General features: G+C 41.7%; 1 protein-coding gene across 3 annotated transcripts in view; it reads left to right on the top strand.

The window, feature by feature from the left end:
• Positions 1–10,786: 10,786 nt before the first annotated feature.
• RNF13 (ring finger protein 13) overlaps positions 10,787–16,867 on the top strand; it is a 96,196-nt gene continuing 90,115 nt past the window's right edge. The window contains exon 1 of one of the 3 annotated variants that reach the window (XM_020980896.2): positions 10,787–10,967. Coding sequence is in view for 2 of the 3 variants with exons in the window: in XM_020980895.2 (XP_020836554.1) it covers positions 11,634–11,708 (75 nt within the window). In the remaining variant the exon portion in view is untranslated. Of the gene's footprint in view, positions 10,968–11,476; positions 11,709–16,867 lie in introns of those variants that run through there. The other 2 variants (XM_020980895.2, XM_020980894.2) reach the window with 2 other exon arrangements.

The following is a 16,867-nucleotide window of genomic DNA, read 5'->3' as shown; positions in this document are numbered from 1 at the left end:
GTACCTGGAAAGAAGGAAAGCCTTCAATAAAAAGAGGAAAATTTGAATAAAGGGCAAATTTAGAGGGAAAGATGATGAATTCTGTTTTGGGTATATAATAGAAACCTGGCCAGTGGGAGGCTCCATCACGCACAGTATGTTCTCCCTGCTGCCAGCCCGTTTAGAAGAGGCTGGGGAGCCTATTTCTGGAAAAGCATTATGATATAGAATAGAAGGCCCTGCTCCCCAATTTAGAACATGCACAGGTGTTCTGAGTGCTTGTGGTCCCTTTAACGTGTAAAGAAGTCTTTTGACTGGCTGTTGAATGAGAAGTGAGAATGTATGTAGAAGGTACGAATCAGCCAAAGCTTTTCTCTTTCCTTGCTGCCTGCCATGGAGATAAGATGATGGAAACCTCTGTGTGAGGTGAGAGGACCTTTATTTCCCCACCTGGCTTCTGAAATGTAGCCAATGAATATGTTCTTGCTTCTTTGGATTGGTGGAGTAACAGACCAGGCTACAGCCTTGTGAGCCTTAAAAAGTCAGGAGCTAGGTGGTGCAGTGGATAGAGTTCTGGCCTTGGAGTCAGGAGGACCTGAGTTCAAATGTGACCTCGAATGCTTGATACTTACTAGCTGTGTGACCCTGAGCAAGTCATTTAATCCTGATTGCCACACCAAAAAGCAAAAAAAAAAAAAAGTCAAGAGGGTAAGCTTCCCAGAGATCTGAAGACACTGAGGATCAAAGTCCTAAGGAATTTGTGTGACCTGGCATAGAAGGCATCCAAGAGGGTATAACAGCAAGTCATTGGCTGTGTCAAACTTTCAAGTGAACTTGGAGAGCAGCCATTTTAAATCTGAGCTCACTTTCTCCAGGGATCAAGACTGTGTAGAGGAGAGTGGGCTCCCACTTGTTGGAGGGAAATATTCATACCTCTGTGCTTGTTATAATTTCTAAGGAAATATCCTGTTGTGTTGGTTAAATGATACTGGGGCACTAATGGCTGGTGGTTAAGAGTGGGGAGAACCCACTGGAATGAGTGTTGATCTGATGGTATTAGAGAGAATCACTCTGACCCCTCAGGGGCACCCACAGAATCATGAGTGGGGAAATGTAGCCTTGCTTGGATGGGGAGAACAGGACCTGAGCCTGGCAGTTAGGATAAGGACTGGAGTTTATAAAGGCAGTAGGTGTGTTGAGTTGACAGTGTTAGACTGGATTTGAAGAGAGATGGTGGACCTGGATATAGCTGGGTAGTGCTTTTTCATGGATTTAAAGACTGTTATGTGGAAGAAGGATTAGATAGGTCATTTCTACCTTCATAGAATTATGGTCAATTATTGCACTGATCATAGTTCTTATTGAGTAAATTGTTCTCCTGATTCTGGTTACCACTCCCTGTTGTTCATACAACTTTCCCAAGGTTTCTTGGAAACTGTCCCTTTCATCATTTCTTATGGTGAAATACCATAACTGGTTCAGTCATTCCCCAATAGACAGGAACTCCTTGAATTTCCAGGCAATTCCTACTGTAAGTGAACATTTTTGTATATACTTTCCCCCCTCTTTCTTTGATTTCTTTGCAGTATAGGCCTAGTAGTGGCATCACTGAGTCAAAAGGGATGTAAAGTTTAATACCTTTTGGGGCATAGTTTCAAATCAATTTCCAGATTGGCAGGACCAATTCACAGCTTGACCAATAGTGGATGTGCCTGTTTTCCTGCAGCCCCTCCAACAGTTATTTTCCCTTTTTGTCATCTTTACCATTCTGAAAGGTATGAGGCAGAACCTCAAAGTTGTTTTATACACACTTAAGTTTTATTCACACATAATGGGGCAAAAGGGTTTCTAATACTGTAGTTTCCTTTTTAAAATTTTTGTTAATTCTCCTTTTTCATTTTTGATACTGGCAATGTTTGTTTTTTTTATAAAAATCAAATTAGCTAATAGTTAAATTTTTTAAAAAGCTTTTAATATTTCAATGATTTTCTGCTTATAATTTTGTTAATCTCTTCTTTGATTTTTTTTCAGAATTTCTAATTTGATGTTTATTGAAGTTAGAATTTTTTTGGTTAGTTTTTTTTAGTTGCCTGCTCAATTCATTGATTTATTTTTTAAAAAATGACTCCAATAAATTTTCCTCTAAGAATTGCTTTGATGGCATCCCCAAAGTGTTGGTATGTTTGTCTCATTGTTGCTATTTTCTTTGATGAAATCTATTGTTTCTGTTTCACTCTTTGACCCAACTGTTCTTAAAAAATAAGCAATTTAGTTTCCAATTAATTTTTTAGAATTATATCTTTTTTTATCAGCAAAAAAAAATCTGCCTTCTCTCCTTCCCACCAAAACTCTCCTCCCCATTGAGAACAAAAGAAAAACAAAAACCCGTTTACAAATATGGGTAATTCAGCAAAAAAATTTCACATTGGCCAAGTCCAAAAAAAATCCTTCTCATATGCTCTGAGTTTTTCACTTCTCTGTCAGGAGGAAGAGCATGTGCATGTTTCATCATTAGTCCCTTGCAATGCTGATTAGTCATTACATTGTTAGTAGCCCTTAATTCTTTTGAAGTTGTCTTTGCCATGTTGTTGTTAGTGGACAAACTGTTCTACTGGTTCTATTCACTTTACTATGCATCAGTTCATATAAGTCTTCCCGTATTTCTCTGAAACTATCTCCTTCATCATTTCTTAGAGCACAATAGTATTGTATCACATGTAGATACTGTAACATCCATTTCCCAAATTTATGGGTACCCACTCAGATTCCCATTCTTTACTACATCACAAAGAACAATAAATATTTTTGTACATCCTTAATGAGAGTTTGTTTTCCTCAGGATTACTTCCTACCTAAATCTACTGTTCTTCTAGTTCTCCTTTTTATTTCTCAATCTATGTGGGTGTTCTTTGACCAGTTCAGATGAGGGTGACTATTTAAGTGTCAGCTGCTTCTTCCATCTCTTCCTCCTTGTTTGTACAGACTTCTATTTGCACACCCCAATCATGGGGGATAATTTCCCCTAATCTTCCTTTCCCTTCCTCTCATCCCCAGGATTTTCTTCTTCCTTTCTTTCCATTCTTCTCCCAGGCCTTGTCTAAAATTAGAATCCTTCTGTGAACTTTGATGATGCTAGGGTTCAGAAGGGACATGAGTATCATTTCCTCAAGTTAGACTGGAAGCATTTCTTCCTTGTTTAATCCTTTGCAGCTGTTAATTTCAGTTTCCTTTTTTATGTTGTCCTTGACATTTGTATATGAACTTCATAGTGTCTATACGCCTATGGTTTTTTTCCATCAAGAATGTTTGGCAACCCTCTGTTTTCATTCAGGTCCATTTCTCCCCTGTAGGATCATACTCAGTTTTGCTGCGTAAGTGAGTCTTGGCTGTAATTCTATACATTTTGTCTTCTGGAATATTGTATTTCAAGTTCCCTACTTCTTTATGGTGGTAGCTACTGAGTCATGTGTGATCCTGACTACGGCCCCTCAGTACATGAATTCTTCATTTCTGCCTGCTTGTCATTTTCTTTCTTTGACTTAAAAGCTCTGGGAGTTTATTTTGAGGTTTCTTCCTGCAGGTGACTGGATGTTATTTCCACTTTGCCTTTTGGTTCTAACTGATCTGGGCAGCTTTCTTTTAAGATTTCTTGAAATATATGTAAGTTCCGTTTCTAGTCATGTCTCTCAGGTATTCCAATGATTCTAAAATTTTTCCTCCATGATCTGTTTCCCAGGTTCGTTGTTTTTTCTATGATACCTTTCATTTTCTTCTATTTCTGTCCAGCCTTCTGTTTTGTTCTTACTATGTCATGTTTTCTTATAGAACCATTGGCTTCTACTTAGTCCATTTTAATCTTCAGTGGATAGAGCACTGGGCTTGGAATCAGACTCATCTTCATGAGTTCAAATGTAGCTTCACATACTTACTATCTGGGTGACCCTAGTCAGGTCACTTAACCCTGTATGCCTCATTTTCTCATCTGTAAAGTGAGCTGGAGAAGGAAATGGCAAACAGTCCAGTATCTTTGCCAAGAAAACCCCAAATCAGGTCACAAAAAGTTAGACACAGTTGAAGAGCTGGATACGATTGAAATGACTCAACAAAGATAACAACAATAAACATTTTCAGGTAGTTTTTTGCTTTGTCAAGTTGTGACCCTGGTGGGGGCAGCTAGGTGGCACAGTGCATAGAGCACTGGCCCAGGAGTCAGGAGGACCTGAGTTCAAATCTGGACTCAGACACTTGACACTTACTAGCGGTGTAACTCTGGGAAAGTCACTTAACTCCAATTGCCTCACCAAATAAATAAACAAATAAATAAAAAGTTGTAACCCTATTGTGCTAAGCCATTAATTCCCTTTCCAACTCTCATCTTCCTTAGCTCTCATTTCTTTTCCAATTTTTTTCTTTAATGAACTCATTTTATTTATGAGAAACATTTTTTTGCTATCCACATCCAAAGAAAGAATTGTGGAGTTTGCAGATCGAAGCATACTATTTGCCTTTTTTTCCCTTCTTCTTGTTTTGTTTCCTCTTTCTTCTGGTTCCTCTTATTGGTTCTAATTCCTTCTTACAACATGACTAATGTGAAAATATGTTTACTAGGAATGTATATGTATAGCCTATATCAGATTGTATTCCATCTTGGGGAGGAAAGTGGGGAGGGGGAGAAATTTTTTTTTTAATTTTTAGGCAATTGGGGTTAAGTGGCTTGCCCAAGGTCACACAGCTAGTAAGTGTCAACTCTTTGGTCTGAGGCTGGATTTGAACTCAGGTCCTCCTGACTTCAGGGCTGGTGCTCTATTCACTGCACCACCTAACTGTCCCTGAGAAAAATTTAAAACTCAAAAGCTTATGGGTGATTATTGATAACTCAAAATAAATTAATTAAAAAATAAAAGAAACATTTGTTACTGTGAAATAGATTATTGATTGATTAGTAGTTAAGAGTTTTATTAATCACAACAATAACCATTGCAACCAATTTTAAAAGACTTAGATCTAGAACTATTTTGTATAGGGCTTGGTAGTGTGGTACCCGAAAGAAAACTATGTATGTGTATTTGAGTAGTATAATACTTGATATGAAACTATGCATGTCACTTAGAGTGAACTTACTTCTTGAAGGAGATAAAGAAGACAAATGGACAATGATTCAACCCTGTCATGGGATGTTTTTCCTAGCACTGGGCTTCTTTGGTACAAAGGAGTATGGGGTTAGGGACTTTCCTAGGATATTGACTAACTCTGTGTTCCTGTTACCATTGGCTCTGGAAGACCCCTTTTGCAAGTCAGTGTAATTATGGAGCAATCACAGTCTTAGTTTAGTTGGTACCAGTTGACATTATGTAATGAACTTATATAACCAGACTGCATAAAAGGATGTTATGTGTGGGTGGGTCTTTAATCACTGAGGGATCATTGGCCTCCATTATTGGTAATTGCTTGCCTTACCAATAAATAGGTTACCCTCGGACTTTTGTGCCTCAGTTTCATCTCTTCCAGGAATTCTAGGGAGTTTTCTACATTGATAAAATCTAGGTTTAGACCCAAGGGAGAAGGGAAGTGATTATAAACAATGTAGTTTATAGTGTAGTTCATTACCAGATTGAGGGTGTGGAGGTCTTGAAGACCATTGTTGAGTTTCCTTTGTTCTTCTCCAAACTATGTAATTTCAATTCTTTGCATTTTATAGACCTATTTTTCCCACCTCTCCTTTTTGCTCTCCTTTCAGCCTTACTAATTTGGTTAAGCAGAGTAACTGTGATTATGATGATCTTTGTTTTTCCTCTAATTAATGTCATTGAGTAGAGGATAATTAGGCTGTCAAAGCAAAACAGCATGTGACTTTTGCCCTTATTTTTTGTATCCCTAGCTCTTATTTTGAGGAAAGATAATGAAATATCAATATATCAACAAATATTCATTAAGTGACTATTACATACCAAGCCTGTTTTAGGCTCTGGGGATACAAGTACAAAGAATGAAACAATCCCTAACTTGCATTGGGCTTACATTCTAATGGAAGAGACAAGTAAATATAAAAATATATGTCAGATAAATACTAAGTTAATAAATATAAACATACACAAAGTAATTAAATATAAGGAAGCATAAAAGAGAGGACCCTAGCACTTGAATTCCTGGCCAGAGGAGAAAAGCAAGGCTAAAACTAGTCCTTGCTCTCCAGGGACTCCCAGTTAAATGGGGGAAACAACTATGAGCAAACAAAATCATGCAAGATAAATTGGGGTAGTCTCGAGGGAAGATTCTAGCATTAAGGGGGTCTGGGAAAAGCTTTTTGCAGAAAGTGAGCCTTGAAGCTAGGGAAGCTGAAAAGCGCATTTTTAGAAGGCTTATCTATTAGGTTTTATGTAGAAGGTAGTGCTTGAGATCTATCTTAAAGGAAGAGAAGGACTCTGAGGGGTGGAAGTAAAGAGGAAGTACATTCTAGGCATGGGCCATGAGGGATGGAGATAGGGAATGGTGCTGTATTTGAGGGAGAGAGAGAGAAGGCCAGTTTGTCTGGATCATGGAGTGTGGGAAGCAGAATCTAACAATGCTGGAAAGGTAGGTCAGGATCAGGTTGTATAGGGCTTTCCAAGATGAACAGAGGAATTTATGTTTCATCAAGGAGATAATAATGAATGAATAGGGGAGTCGCACGGTCAAATCTGTGCTCAAGCAAAAAAATCCTTTGGCAGCAGTATGGAGGATGGACTGGAGTGGGGCAGGACTCAAGGTGGGAAGACCAATTGATTAGGAGGGTGTGGCAATAATCTAGATGAGAGGTGATGAGAATCTGAGCTAGGGTGGCAGCTGTGTGACCATAAATACATGTGGCATGTGTGGCATGATATACAACTGATTAGCAATATCAGGTGAGGAAGAGTGAGGAGTCCACAGTAATGTTGAGGTTATGAACCTAGGATGGAGAATGCTGGTGCTATCGATGCTCAAGAAACAGAATGCGATCATCTTAAGATTAAAATTTGTGATGCAACAAATATTCACCCAGGACAATAACAGCAACACTATTACTATTTTTTTTTTGAGGCGATTGGGGTTAAGTGACTTGACCAGAGTCACATAGCTAGTAAAACACTATTACTATTAAGTTACATTTATCTTCAGACTTGTATTCCTTAGTTTTTTCTACGAAGCAGGGTGGCAAAGCAGAAAGAATACCGAATTTGGAGTAAATAGCTTGGAGCTGTTGGTCATTCTATCTATTTATCTATCTAGCTGTTCAGTGGTTCAGTCAGGTCTGACTCTTTCCTGACCCTGGAGACCATACTGTCCATGGGGTTTTCTTGCCAAAGATATTGGAGTGGTTTGCCATTAACTTCTCCAGCTCATTTTGTAGTTGTGGAGACTGAGGCAAATAGGGTTAAGTTACTTGCCCACGGTCACATAGCTAGTAAATGTCTGAGGCTGGATTTAAACTCAGGTCTTCCTGACTCGACCCAGCCCTCTATTCACTGAGCCACTTAAAGCTGTGAGCGCAACTGCATGCGTGTGTGCGTGTGTATAAACACATATTTGTATATATGTAGTACAACATATGTATGCAAATATATACACACATATACAATCACACATATATATACACATCTATCAGATCATTTAGCCTATGTAGGTCTCTTTTGTAAGATGAGGAGGTCAACCTAGATGTAGGCTTTGCTTAGCCATACTCTCTACCCGTGACTTTTACATCCTCTTGAGGCTTTTCTTGGCCTTGACAGCAAGGTGATGCTAAGCTAAAGAGCTGGGCCATCTCCAGTTGTCCTGATCCATATCTGGCCACTGGACCCAGATGGCTCTAGAGGAGAATGAGGCTGGTGACTTTGCACAGCCCTGCCTCACTTAAATCCAGTTTACTTGCAAATCATGGCATCATCTTCCTGGTGTCATGGTCCTCTTTGAGAATGAAGGACAAACCACACACAAGCTAAAGAGTGCAGAAGAATGGAGAAACTGTTGTTTTTTTCAAGCTGATAGGTTTTAATTAAAGGACTTTTTTTTTTTTTTGGCTAGGCAATGGGGTTAAGTGACTTGCCCAGGGTCACACAGCTAGTAAGTGTTATGTGTAGAATTTGAACTCAGATCCTTCTGAATTTAGGGCTGGTGCTCTATCCACTGTGCCACCTAGCAGCCCCCTAATTGAAGGACCTTTGGCAGTAAAAATATTGCAGATGGGTAAGTTTCTATGTACCGGTGGTTGGGAAACACAGAGAGGCTCAATAGTCTTGGTGTAGTTTTATGCTTTCATAGCTTAAAGTAGATGATTGCTAATTAGTGCTTATATTCTAATGGTTCCTTTCCAATTGTACTGGAACTATTTAAAACGATATTCAGGGGTTTGCTGGAGCCAGCCTGAACCAGCTCTGACATTATTAAATTTTCAGTATGAGCATTAACACTCTGAAAACTGGCAAATGTTATAAATCAGAGCTTGGTTTAGGTTTTTTTTTTCATCTAGACTTGAAGTGATGGAGAAAATGTTCATGTGAACTATTCTGTCATCAGATTCCTTTGGTACCTTGTGATTACATTCTTCCTTCTATAATTGTCAGGAAAATGAGAGCTGATGATCTCTCAGGTGTCTTCTACCTTTAACATTTTATGAAATGTTTTTAAAATTAATAACCAATTAGGTAGCTGAGAGACAGGTTGGCATTGTGGAAGCAGCCCTGGATTTTTAAGTGAGAGAAACCGAGTTCAAATCCAGGTTCCTGGCCTGAGCTCTACAACCATGAGCAAGCCACTTAGATCCTTTGAGTCTGTTTAGGGGTGGGTTCGGGGAAGGGAGGTAAAAAAGCATTTTGCAAGCAGTGAAGAGGGGATTCCTTAGCTGTTTTAATCTTGTTAAAGGCAATGGAAATTCATTTGCAGTGAAGTTGCCTGGTAAAATACTGAATAAAAAATAAAAAGAAAGGAATAAAACAAGCAAAAACCAACTAACCAGATATGAGGCAGAGGCTAGGTGACCTGGAAATCAGAAGTCATAAGTTTAAAATCATCCTCAGGCATTTATTGGATCAGTATGACCTGACCTCAGGCTCATACCTATTTCTTCATCTGTTGAAATGGGGACAATGATAGCGCCTACCTGGCCAGGGCTGTGACGATAAAATGAGACAATAGCTATATCATGCTAGTTACTATTATTATTATTGTGAGTAGTAGTATTAGGGACTCTTTCTTGTTGTCACTTAGTTGTGGGACTGGGGGATGATAATCCGCTCTACCTCGCTTTGCCTTTAACGCATCTAGAGAACTGTGTTTCGTTCTTGGCAGGTCAAGAAGTATCTGTTAGGTAGCATATATGCTAAGCACTGTGCTAAACCGTGGGGATAAAAAGAAAGGCAAAAACTAGTCCCAGCTCTCAAGCAAATCCCGGTTAGATGGGGCAGACGATATGCAAACAATTGAGAGCAAACAAGACACGCAGGCTAAATAGGGGAGTAGCCTCGGAGGTAAGACATTAGCATCAAGGAGGAGGTCTGGGGCAAGATTTTGCAGAAGGTGGCATTTTAATGTGACTTGAAGGAAGCCACGAGGAACATTGTAGAAAGGTTTTATCTATGAGCTAGGCTGTGCCAGGAGAATGTCCGTCGAGGTGGTGAACAGCCCAGAGAGGGCATGGTATCAGGATAAGGGGAAGGAGCTGGAATGTTTGGCTCAGAGAAAAAAAAAGCCAAAAAAAAAATTCGACTCATTCTGTTTGGCTCTGGAAAGCAGAAGTAGGTACAATGGGTGAAAGTGGAAATAGTACTTTTCATTTGGAAGAAATGTCTCACGACAATTAGCTACCCTAAAGTGGAATGGGTGGCCTCGTTTCTGAAAGGTTAGTGGTAAACGGCTTGCAAATATTAGCTCATTTGATAGTGGGTTCCCCGTCTGGAAATCTTCAAAAAGGATTTTGCAATCTATGCTGTAGATTGTATGACATAGGCTAGAGGGCTGGGACTACACGGTCTCCAACATCTCTTCCACTTTCGGGATTTCCCAGGACTGTGTTTCCTAAAACGAGATCTCGGGATCGGATCTCCAAACTCCTCCATTCATACCGCCCCGCCACCGATGACCAAACAGACCCTAACCCACCCCAGCCGTCGGGCATATTTTGGCTTCGGTTCTTAGTTGCTGGCTCCTGGGATCTCGCCTCCCACACTAGCCAACAAAGAAGCCGCCTCCCCCAGCTCTGGGGCGGGGAGCAGTGTTGTGGCCCGGCCTCCCACTCCGCGCAGCCCAGTTCAGTCCTGCTCAGGCCGTGGCCTGGGGGCAGCCAACGGCGTGGGCACTGAAAAAGGGGTACCCGGCAGGTACCGCCTAGCTGGGTTCAGCAAGTCGCTGGAGCTCCCCAGGCCTCCAAGGTCCGCATCCGTAAAATGGGTCTAGTTGAGCGCTTAGGAGGTGCGACGGCTCCTGCGAGCTCCCCCCCCCCCCGGGCAGGCGGTCACTCTCTCCCAGCCTCACCAAGCTGCCCCTATGCAGCAGCCCCGCGCCTCCACCCCGTTCTCTCTCTACTTTCCCGCCCCCTCCCCTGCCTTCCTTCCTGCCCGTCCACTCGTGAGCGCGGTCTTGCGGCAGGGAGGGAGGACGAGAAGGAGGAAGGAGGAGCCGCAGCCGCAGCAGCGGCAGGGGAGGAGGAAAGTGGGGTGGAGGGGGAGAGGGGGAGGAGAAAAGGAGTTAGACCGCCCTGCTCTCTTAACGGACAGCCCAGCCCGGCCAATCTCCTTCCCCAGTCCCTCCCTCTCCCTTCGGCCTCCACCAATGAGAGCGCCAGGAAGGCGGGATTTCCGCCTCCCCGCCGTGTTGTCGTCTCTTCTCTGGCTTCTCCGCCGTTGGGCCCGCAGAGCGAGCTCCGGGGTCATGGACGCCGCTTAGGGTCTCCTGACGCGACTGAGGAGGGACTCGGACGAATTCGTTCTTCGCCAGGAGGGTGCACCCCCCCCAACCCCTGGCCCCTCCTCCCTCAGGTGAGAGCCGGCAGGGCGGGGCGCCGTGGCCGAGCCTCGGCGGGGGCCTACGTTCCCGGTCCCTCCGTCCGTCCGTCCGTCCTCCCGCCCTGCCGTCCGTCCCTGGAGCTTGGGGCTCCACGCTCCCTCCCTCGCCCTCCCTGGGGCGGGGCCGGGTGCGGGCGCTCTTGCGGGAATTGACCCCTGCCATGACCCGTCAGCTGAACCTGGCTCCCGCCCCTCCCCCGCGCTCGCCTTTTTAAGGGCGGAGAGAGTAGTAAACTTTTAATTTGTTTCGATTTCTTCTGCCCCGCCCCCGAGCCGGGCTGGGTCCCCCCAGGGAGGGTCGGACGGGTCCGCCAGACGTTGTCCGCCTGGCCGGGGAAGGGTCCGCTCTCCCTCAGCCGGCTCAGAGCCGCGAGAGACCCCGCGGGGGGCGGAGGAGGGAGACCCCCGGCTGGAGGTGGGGGCTTGGGGGGTGTAGTGAGGAGGATCTCCCCTTGCGAGGGCCGTCCCTCAGCTTCAGCACCCTGGGCAGCTGCCCGGGTCCGTCCGCCTTCACCGGGCTCCCGCTGGTGCAGGAGACGAGGGGAGGGTGTGCCTCCGAGAGCCCCGGAGCCCGGAGACCCGGCTTCCCGGTTCTGACCTTCCCTAGCCGAAGGGTCCAAGCCTGACCTCGTCCTCCGTATGATGAGGAGAATGCCTAGCGGTCCGAGAACTGCCTTAAGTCGCCTTGCAAACTTCAGACACGAGTGTAAAAATGTGAGTTGTTAACACACATTTGTGGTGAGGTCGGCTGAGACTGAACAGTTGAATTGCTGTGGCTAATAAGGGCAAAGCCTTGTCCTGGCAACAGCTAAGGGGACTTTGTAAAGTTCCCACTCATAATCTGTGGAGCTGTGTGTCTTGCCTGCAACTGCTTCCTTTTTAGCCAGGTACAGTTTGGTCGGCTGTGTGACTAAGTAAAATCAGACTGGCTTCTACAGAGATAAGCTCTTGGTCAGAGAGGTAGTGTGCGGTAGTGGATCGATTGTTGGCATTAGGAATCAGGATGACCAGGCTTCACTTCCCACCCTGACACTGTATGACCTTGGCCAAGTCATTTGCCCTCTCCGAGGCTTAGTTTCCCTGTCTTTAAAATGAGAGGATTGGATTAAATAGATAATCTTTGTGGTTTAGCTCCAAATTTATGAGATTTAAAACCTGAGAATTCTGGGAGAGTCATCAAATGTCCTTGTTTAAAATTAATAGGACCTAACCATTATGGACAATCTCACGGCTCTTCTTAATGTACTTTTACTTCATAAACACTGGCTCATCAAAGGTATTTGAAATATTGATGCCAGGAGGCTGATGTTAGGGTTAGTGGCATGCCTTGGGTGCTCAAGCTTGAATCCATTTAAGCGGTATGGTATAGTGGAAAGAATCAGACCTGGTCCTTTTCTGTGTGACCTTGGGCAAGTTTTTGGGCCTCAGTTTTCTCAACTATAAAATGGGGAAATTGAGCTAAGTAATATTTCATATCTCTTCTAGCTCTAAATCTGTGTTCCTATGACAGTATAATGCAATTACATTAGTATAAATATATGTTTGAACATAACTTTTTGTTGCTTATATAAATAATGAAGACAAAAAGGGTAAAATAATTTCCTGTGTTTTGTGTGGCTTTTCCCTTAAAAATGATTACATTTTAAATGGAAAAAAATTCTTAGACATTTTTATATGTAAATTATGGGCCCATACTCCTCTCTTACCTTTCCAGCCCTTACATATTGTTCTTTTCCAATTGAACCAGCCTCTTGGTTGTTTCATGAACAAAGACATTCCATCTCATGGCTCTAGAGTGTTCTCCCTTTTCTACTCTTACCTCCCTGGCTTCATTTAAGTCCCACCAAAAATCTAATCTTCCAGTGAATAGAACACCAGCCCTGAAGTCAGGAGGACCTGAGTTCAAATCCAGCCTCAGACCAAACACTTGACACTTACTAGCTGTGTTACCCTGGGCAAGTCACTTAACCCCAATTGCCTTAAAAAAAATCTAATCTTCTATAGGAAGCCTTCCCCTTCTTATTTCTAATGCCTTCCCTCTGTTTCTTACTTATCCTGTGTACAGCTTGTGTGTGTGTGTGTGTGTGTGTGTGTGTGTGTGTGTGTGTATTTGTTTGCATGTGATATTCCCCATTAGATTCTGAACTTGAGGGCAAGAAGTGTCTTGGACTGTCTTTTCCTTTTTTTGTATTCCCAAAGCTTAGCATAGTGTCTGGGACATAGTAAGTGCTTGCTAAGTGTTTATTGGTTGATTGGACAGTAATAACATTTACCAGGAAGTAATTCATCCCGTTCACATCCTGTCATCATATTATGTCACATGGCATTTTGATGTGAGGCATTACAAAAAGATTGTATTAATTGGGAAAATGTTAGGATTCTCAAAAGAGAGGGCTGGACTTATTATTTAGACAAATAAATTGTTATTACTTATTAATCAGAAGTGTTAAGTACTTTCTATGTGACTGGCACTATACTAGGCATTGGGTATACAACAGCAAAAATGAAACACTTCCTTGTCCTTAGGGAGCTTCCATTCTTTTGAAGGAGACCACATAGACATTCTTTTGAAGGAGACCACATAGACATAAATAAGTATCTACATGGTAAGTATTTTGTGAGGAAGATGCTAGCAGCTGGGTGAATTAGGTCATGTAAAAGATGATGATTGAGCAGAGTTTTAAAGGAAAAAAAGGGTTTCTGAGGTGTGAATGTGTGTGTGTAGTTCATGCAAAGGCGATGAAAAGTTGTACATGAGGAACTTCAGGAAAGCTAGTTTGGTTTTATTGAAGGGTATGTGGAAGAGAGTAAAGTGTAATAAAGTTGGAAAGGTGAGTTGAGGAATCATAGTGATGAATATATAAACCTAAAAACTGTAGTACTAAATATCTTATGTGTTCTATTAATGAGAAAAGAACTGACATTTAATAACCTGGACATTTAGTGCAGATGAAATCACATTCATATATTCCTTGTATTTACCATTTAGATTAACTGTTTTTCCAAGCTAGCAATCCTGGCTAGCCATGTTGAAAATGTGTACTTTTAGTTACAAGGAAGACTGGATTTGGGGATGGGAGAGGGAGAAGAGAATACAAGATTAGTGCAAATCTGTTGCTACTACTGGAAATAAAATCCAAATCTAGTTTTCTACTAGGGGAAGGGAGAGGGGTCAGCATCATCCTAGTGTGTAAATTTAGCCATATTTTCCTGTTGCTATGAAGATGATTTTTTAGTTTTCTTTACTCATACAATCATTAGGTTTTTACTAGTAGATGTTCATGCAGAAAAGTTACAGGATTTAATTGAACAAATATTAAATGCTTACAGTCTTCATAGTAGTGTTCTAGTTATTATATGGAGACAGGTAGAAAAAGCTGTGTGGTAATGTGAAAAGAGTGCTGTGCTTGGGTTTAAAGGCTTAGTTTGAACACTGGCTCTGCTACTTAATATGTGTCTGAACAAAATTTTAAGAGTGTGTTACTGAAAGGATGTTTAATGAATGGGTAAGAAAAGAAGTCAATGTGGCTATGTTTTTTAACTTTTCAATTTTTTTTATCCTGAGCTTGATAAATACCAAGTGGGACCTTTTTATTTACCAAAAAAAAAAAAAGAGTTGCCTATGAAACTTAATATAACAACATATAACTTGTCCTCATTCAGTTCAGCACATTAAGTGCCAAAAGTTGTCCCACTCGTCAGAATTCCCTGGGAAATTCCTTCTGTTCTCTTTTGTGCATATTATTTTTCATTTTTTTTGGCTAGGTAGTGGGGTTAAGAGACTTGCCCAGGGTCACAGAGCTAGTAAGTATTATGTGTCTGAGGCTGGATTTGAACTCAGGTCCTCCTGAATCCAGGGCTGGTGCTCTATCTATTGCGCCACCTAGCTGCCCACCTCTTCTGTGCATATTAAAAATAAATAGCTTCATTGATACTCTTATCTTTTTTCTATTTTGTTTTGCTATCACTGGTCAACAATAAGCATTTATTAAGCCTTACTATGTGCCAGATGCTGTGCTAAGTAAGCACTGAGAATACAAATATAAACTAAAAGGTGGTGGTGGGGTTTGCTGTTCTATGGTAATGGGAGAAGACTTAAAAAACCCTTAAAAAAAGATGAAAAAGGGGAAGAGGGGACATGTTGGAGAAGGCTAAGACTACAACCTTGTGAGAGATGGAAAGATGACTAGCCTTAAATGAGACATTGGGAGGAGCCATCCAATGAGAGGGAAAGATCACAGGAGCTGAAGGTAAATTCCTAGGTGGGAATTCCACTGCGGAAATGTTTTTCAGGATGAAGAGGTTTCTGGGACATGATGAAGAATGCCCCTGTTCAGACTGAATCTTGATTATCGGGAACCCAAAAGTCATTCCCTCCTTATCCTTTCTACAGCATTGCTCTCTTGGGGAAGAGAAGCTGCTTCAGTAGGCTGATACAAGGTTACCATGGCCACCCTTTCCTTGCAGTTCTCCCTGTTCTGATTTCACTCAAATCCTTTCTGCACAGCCAGGATGATCAAGAAATGGAGTACCACCAGCAGTTCTAGGATTTGCACCTTGATATTAGGGGCTGCGGTGAAGCTCTGGTGAAAGATGTCTGGGCAGGTGTCTTCTCAGGGGGTCTCCTTTATTACCTTCATATATTAAGACAGGGCCCAGCTGGGTCAGGAGCTTGGAGGCTGGCACCCACAGAACACCCTACCTGCCTTGTAACAAGTTCGCATAATCCTCAAAAAAATCCAAAATACGTTCACATATTGACCACGTCTGAAAATCTGTGTCATTTTGTACCTCTACTCCATCACTTCTCCGTCAAGAAGTGGGAGCCATGTTTCATCCTCCCTTCGTCTTTTGGAATTGTGGTTGATCATTGCATTTATTCTTTTAAGTCTCTTTCTTTGTAACGTTGTAGTATTATAAAGTTATTTTCCTGGTTCTATTTACTTCACTCTGTATCAATTCATACAAGTCTTTGTCATATAGCCTATTATGCATTGTTATCTAATTAACATTCACATACCATAGTTTTTTCAGCTATTCCTCAGTTAATTGACACTCTTAGTTCTCATTCTTTGTTATGAGAGTGCTACTGTAAATATTTTTGCATATAAGAGTCTTTTCCCTCTTTCTTTTGTCTCTTGGGTTGGAGAGTATCCACAGTTTTGTGACTTTTTGGGGGTAGTTGTAAATTGCTTTCCATAGTGGCTATACATTTCACAACTCCACCAGCAGTGCTTTGAATTTGTGTCCTCCCACATCCTCTCCACTAATTGTCATTTTTGTCATGGGTATGAAGTAGATCCTTGGAGTTGTTTTAATTTCCATTTCTTTTACTTAGTGATTTGGAGCATTTTTCATTTTGAGAATACCTGTTCGTAGTCTTTGATAACCTGCTGGGGAATAGTGACTTATTTGTTAAGAGATGCTTCTTTTGTTGGGGGCAAGGGGGCCTATGGGAAATTCCAGCAGTATAAAAAAAGATCATTAATAAATGTTTACAAAGAGAAAATAAAAGAAAATGAAGGAGTGATCATAGAGATCCAGCATGGTGTTGCTTGTCTCACACTCAGAACTTTTTAGCTTAGGAACTGTCACAGCTTACATTCTCATGATCTAGCCTTTGAGGACATAGAGTCACCCTTAAATCATCATCAGAGTAGGGAGTAGGACCTGATGGAAGAATTGGATGGTAATCTGACTAAAAGAAGTACTTTTATATTTTTACATCCTAGTAGTTATTTTATATTTTCCTGATATAGAGATGGGATAATTTCATTCTCTTTAAACTCAGTAAAAACGTCAAAATTGTTTTAAAAAAACAATAAGCCAACTTCCTATGGAAGTGTTTTTCTGTTACTGAAATAACATGATAT

The sequence above is a fragment of the Phascolarctos cinereus genome, unplaced genomic scaffold (assembly GCF_003287225.1).
Source record: "Phascolarctos cinereus isolate Bilbo 61053 unplaced genomic scaffold, phaCin_HiC Scaffold_7;HRSCAF=346, whole genome shotgun sequence".
NCBI classification, from domain to species: Eukaryota; Metazoa; Chordata; class Mammalia; order Diprotodontia; family Phascolarctidae; genus Phascolarctos; species Phascolarctos cinereus.
This window is presented reverse-complemented; position numbering and strand designations above follow the sequence as displayed.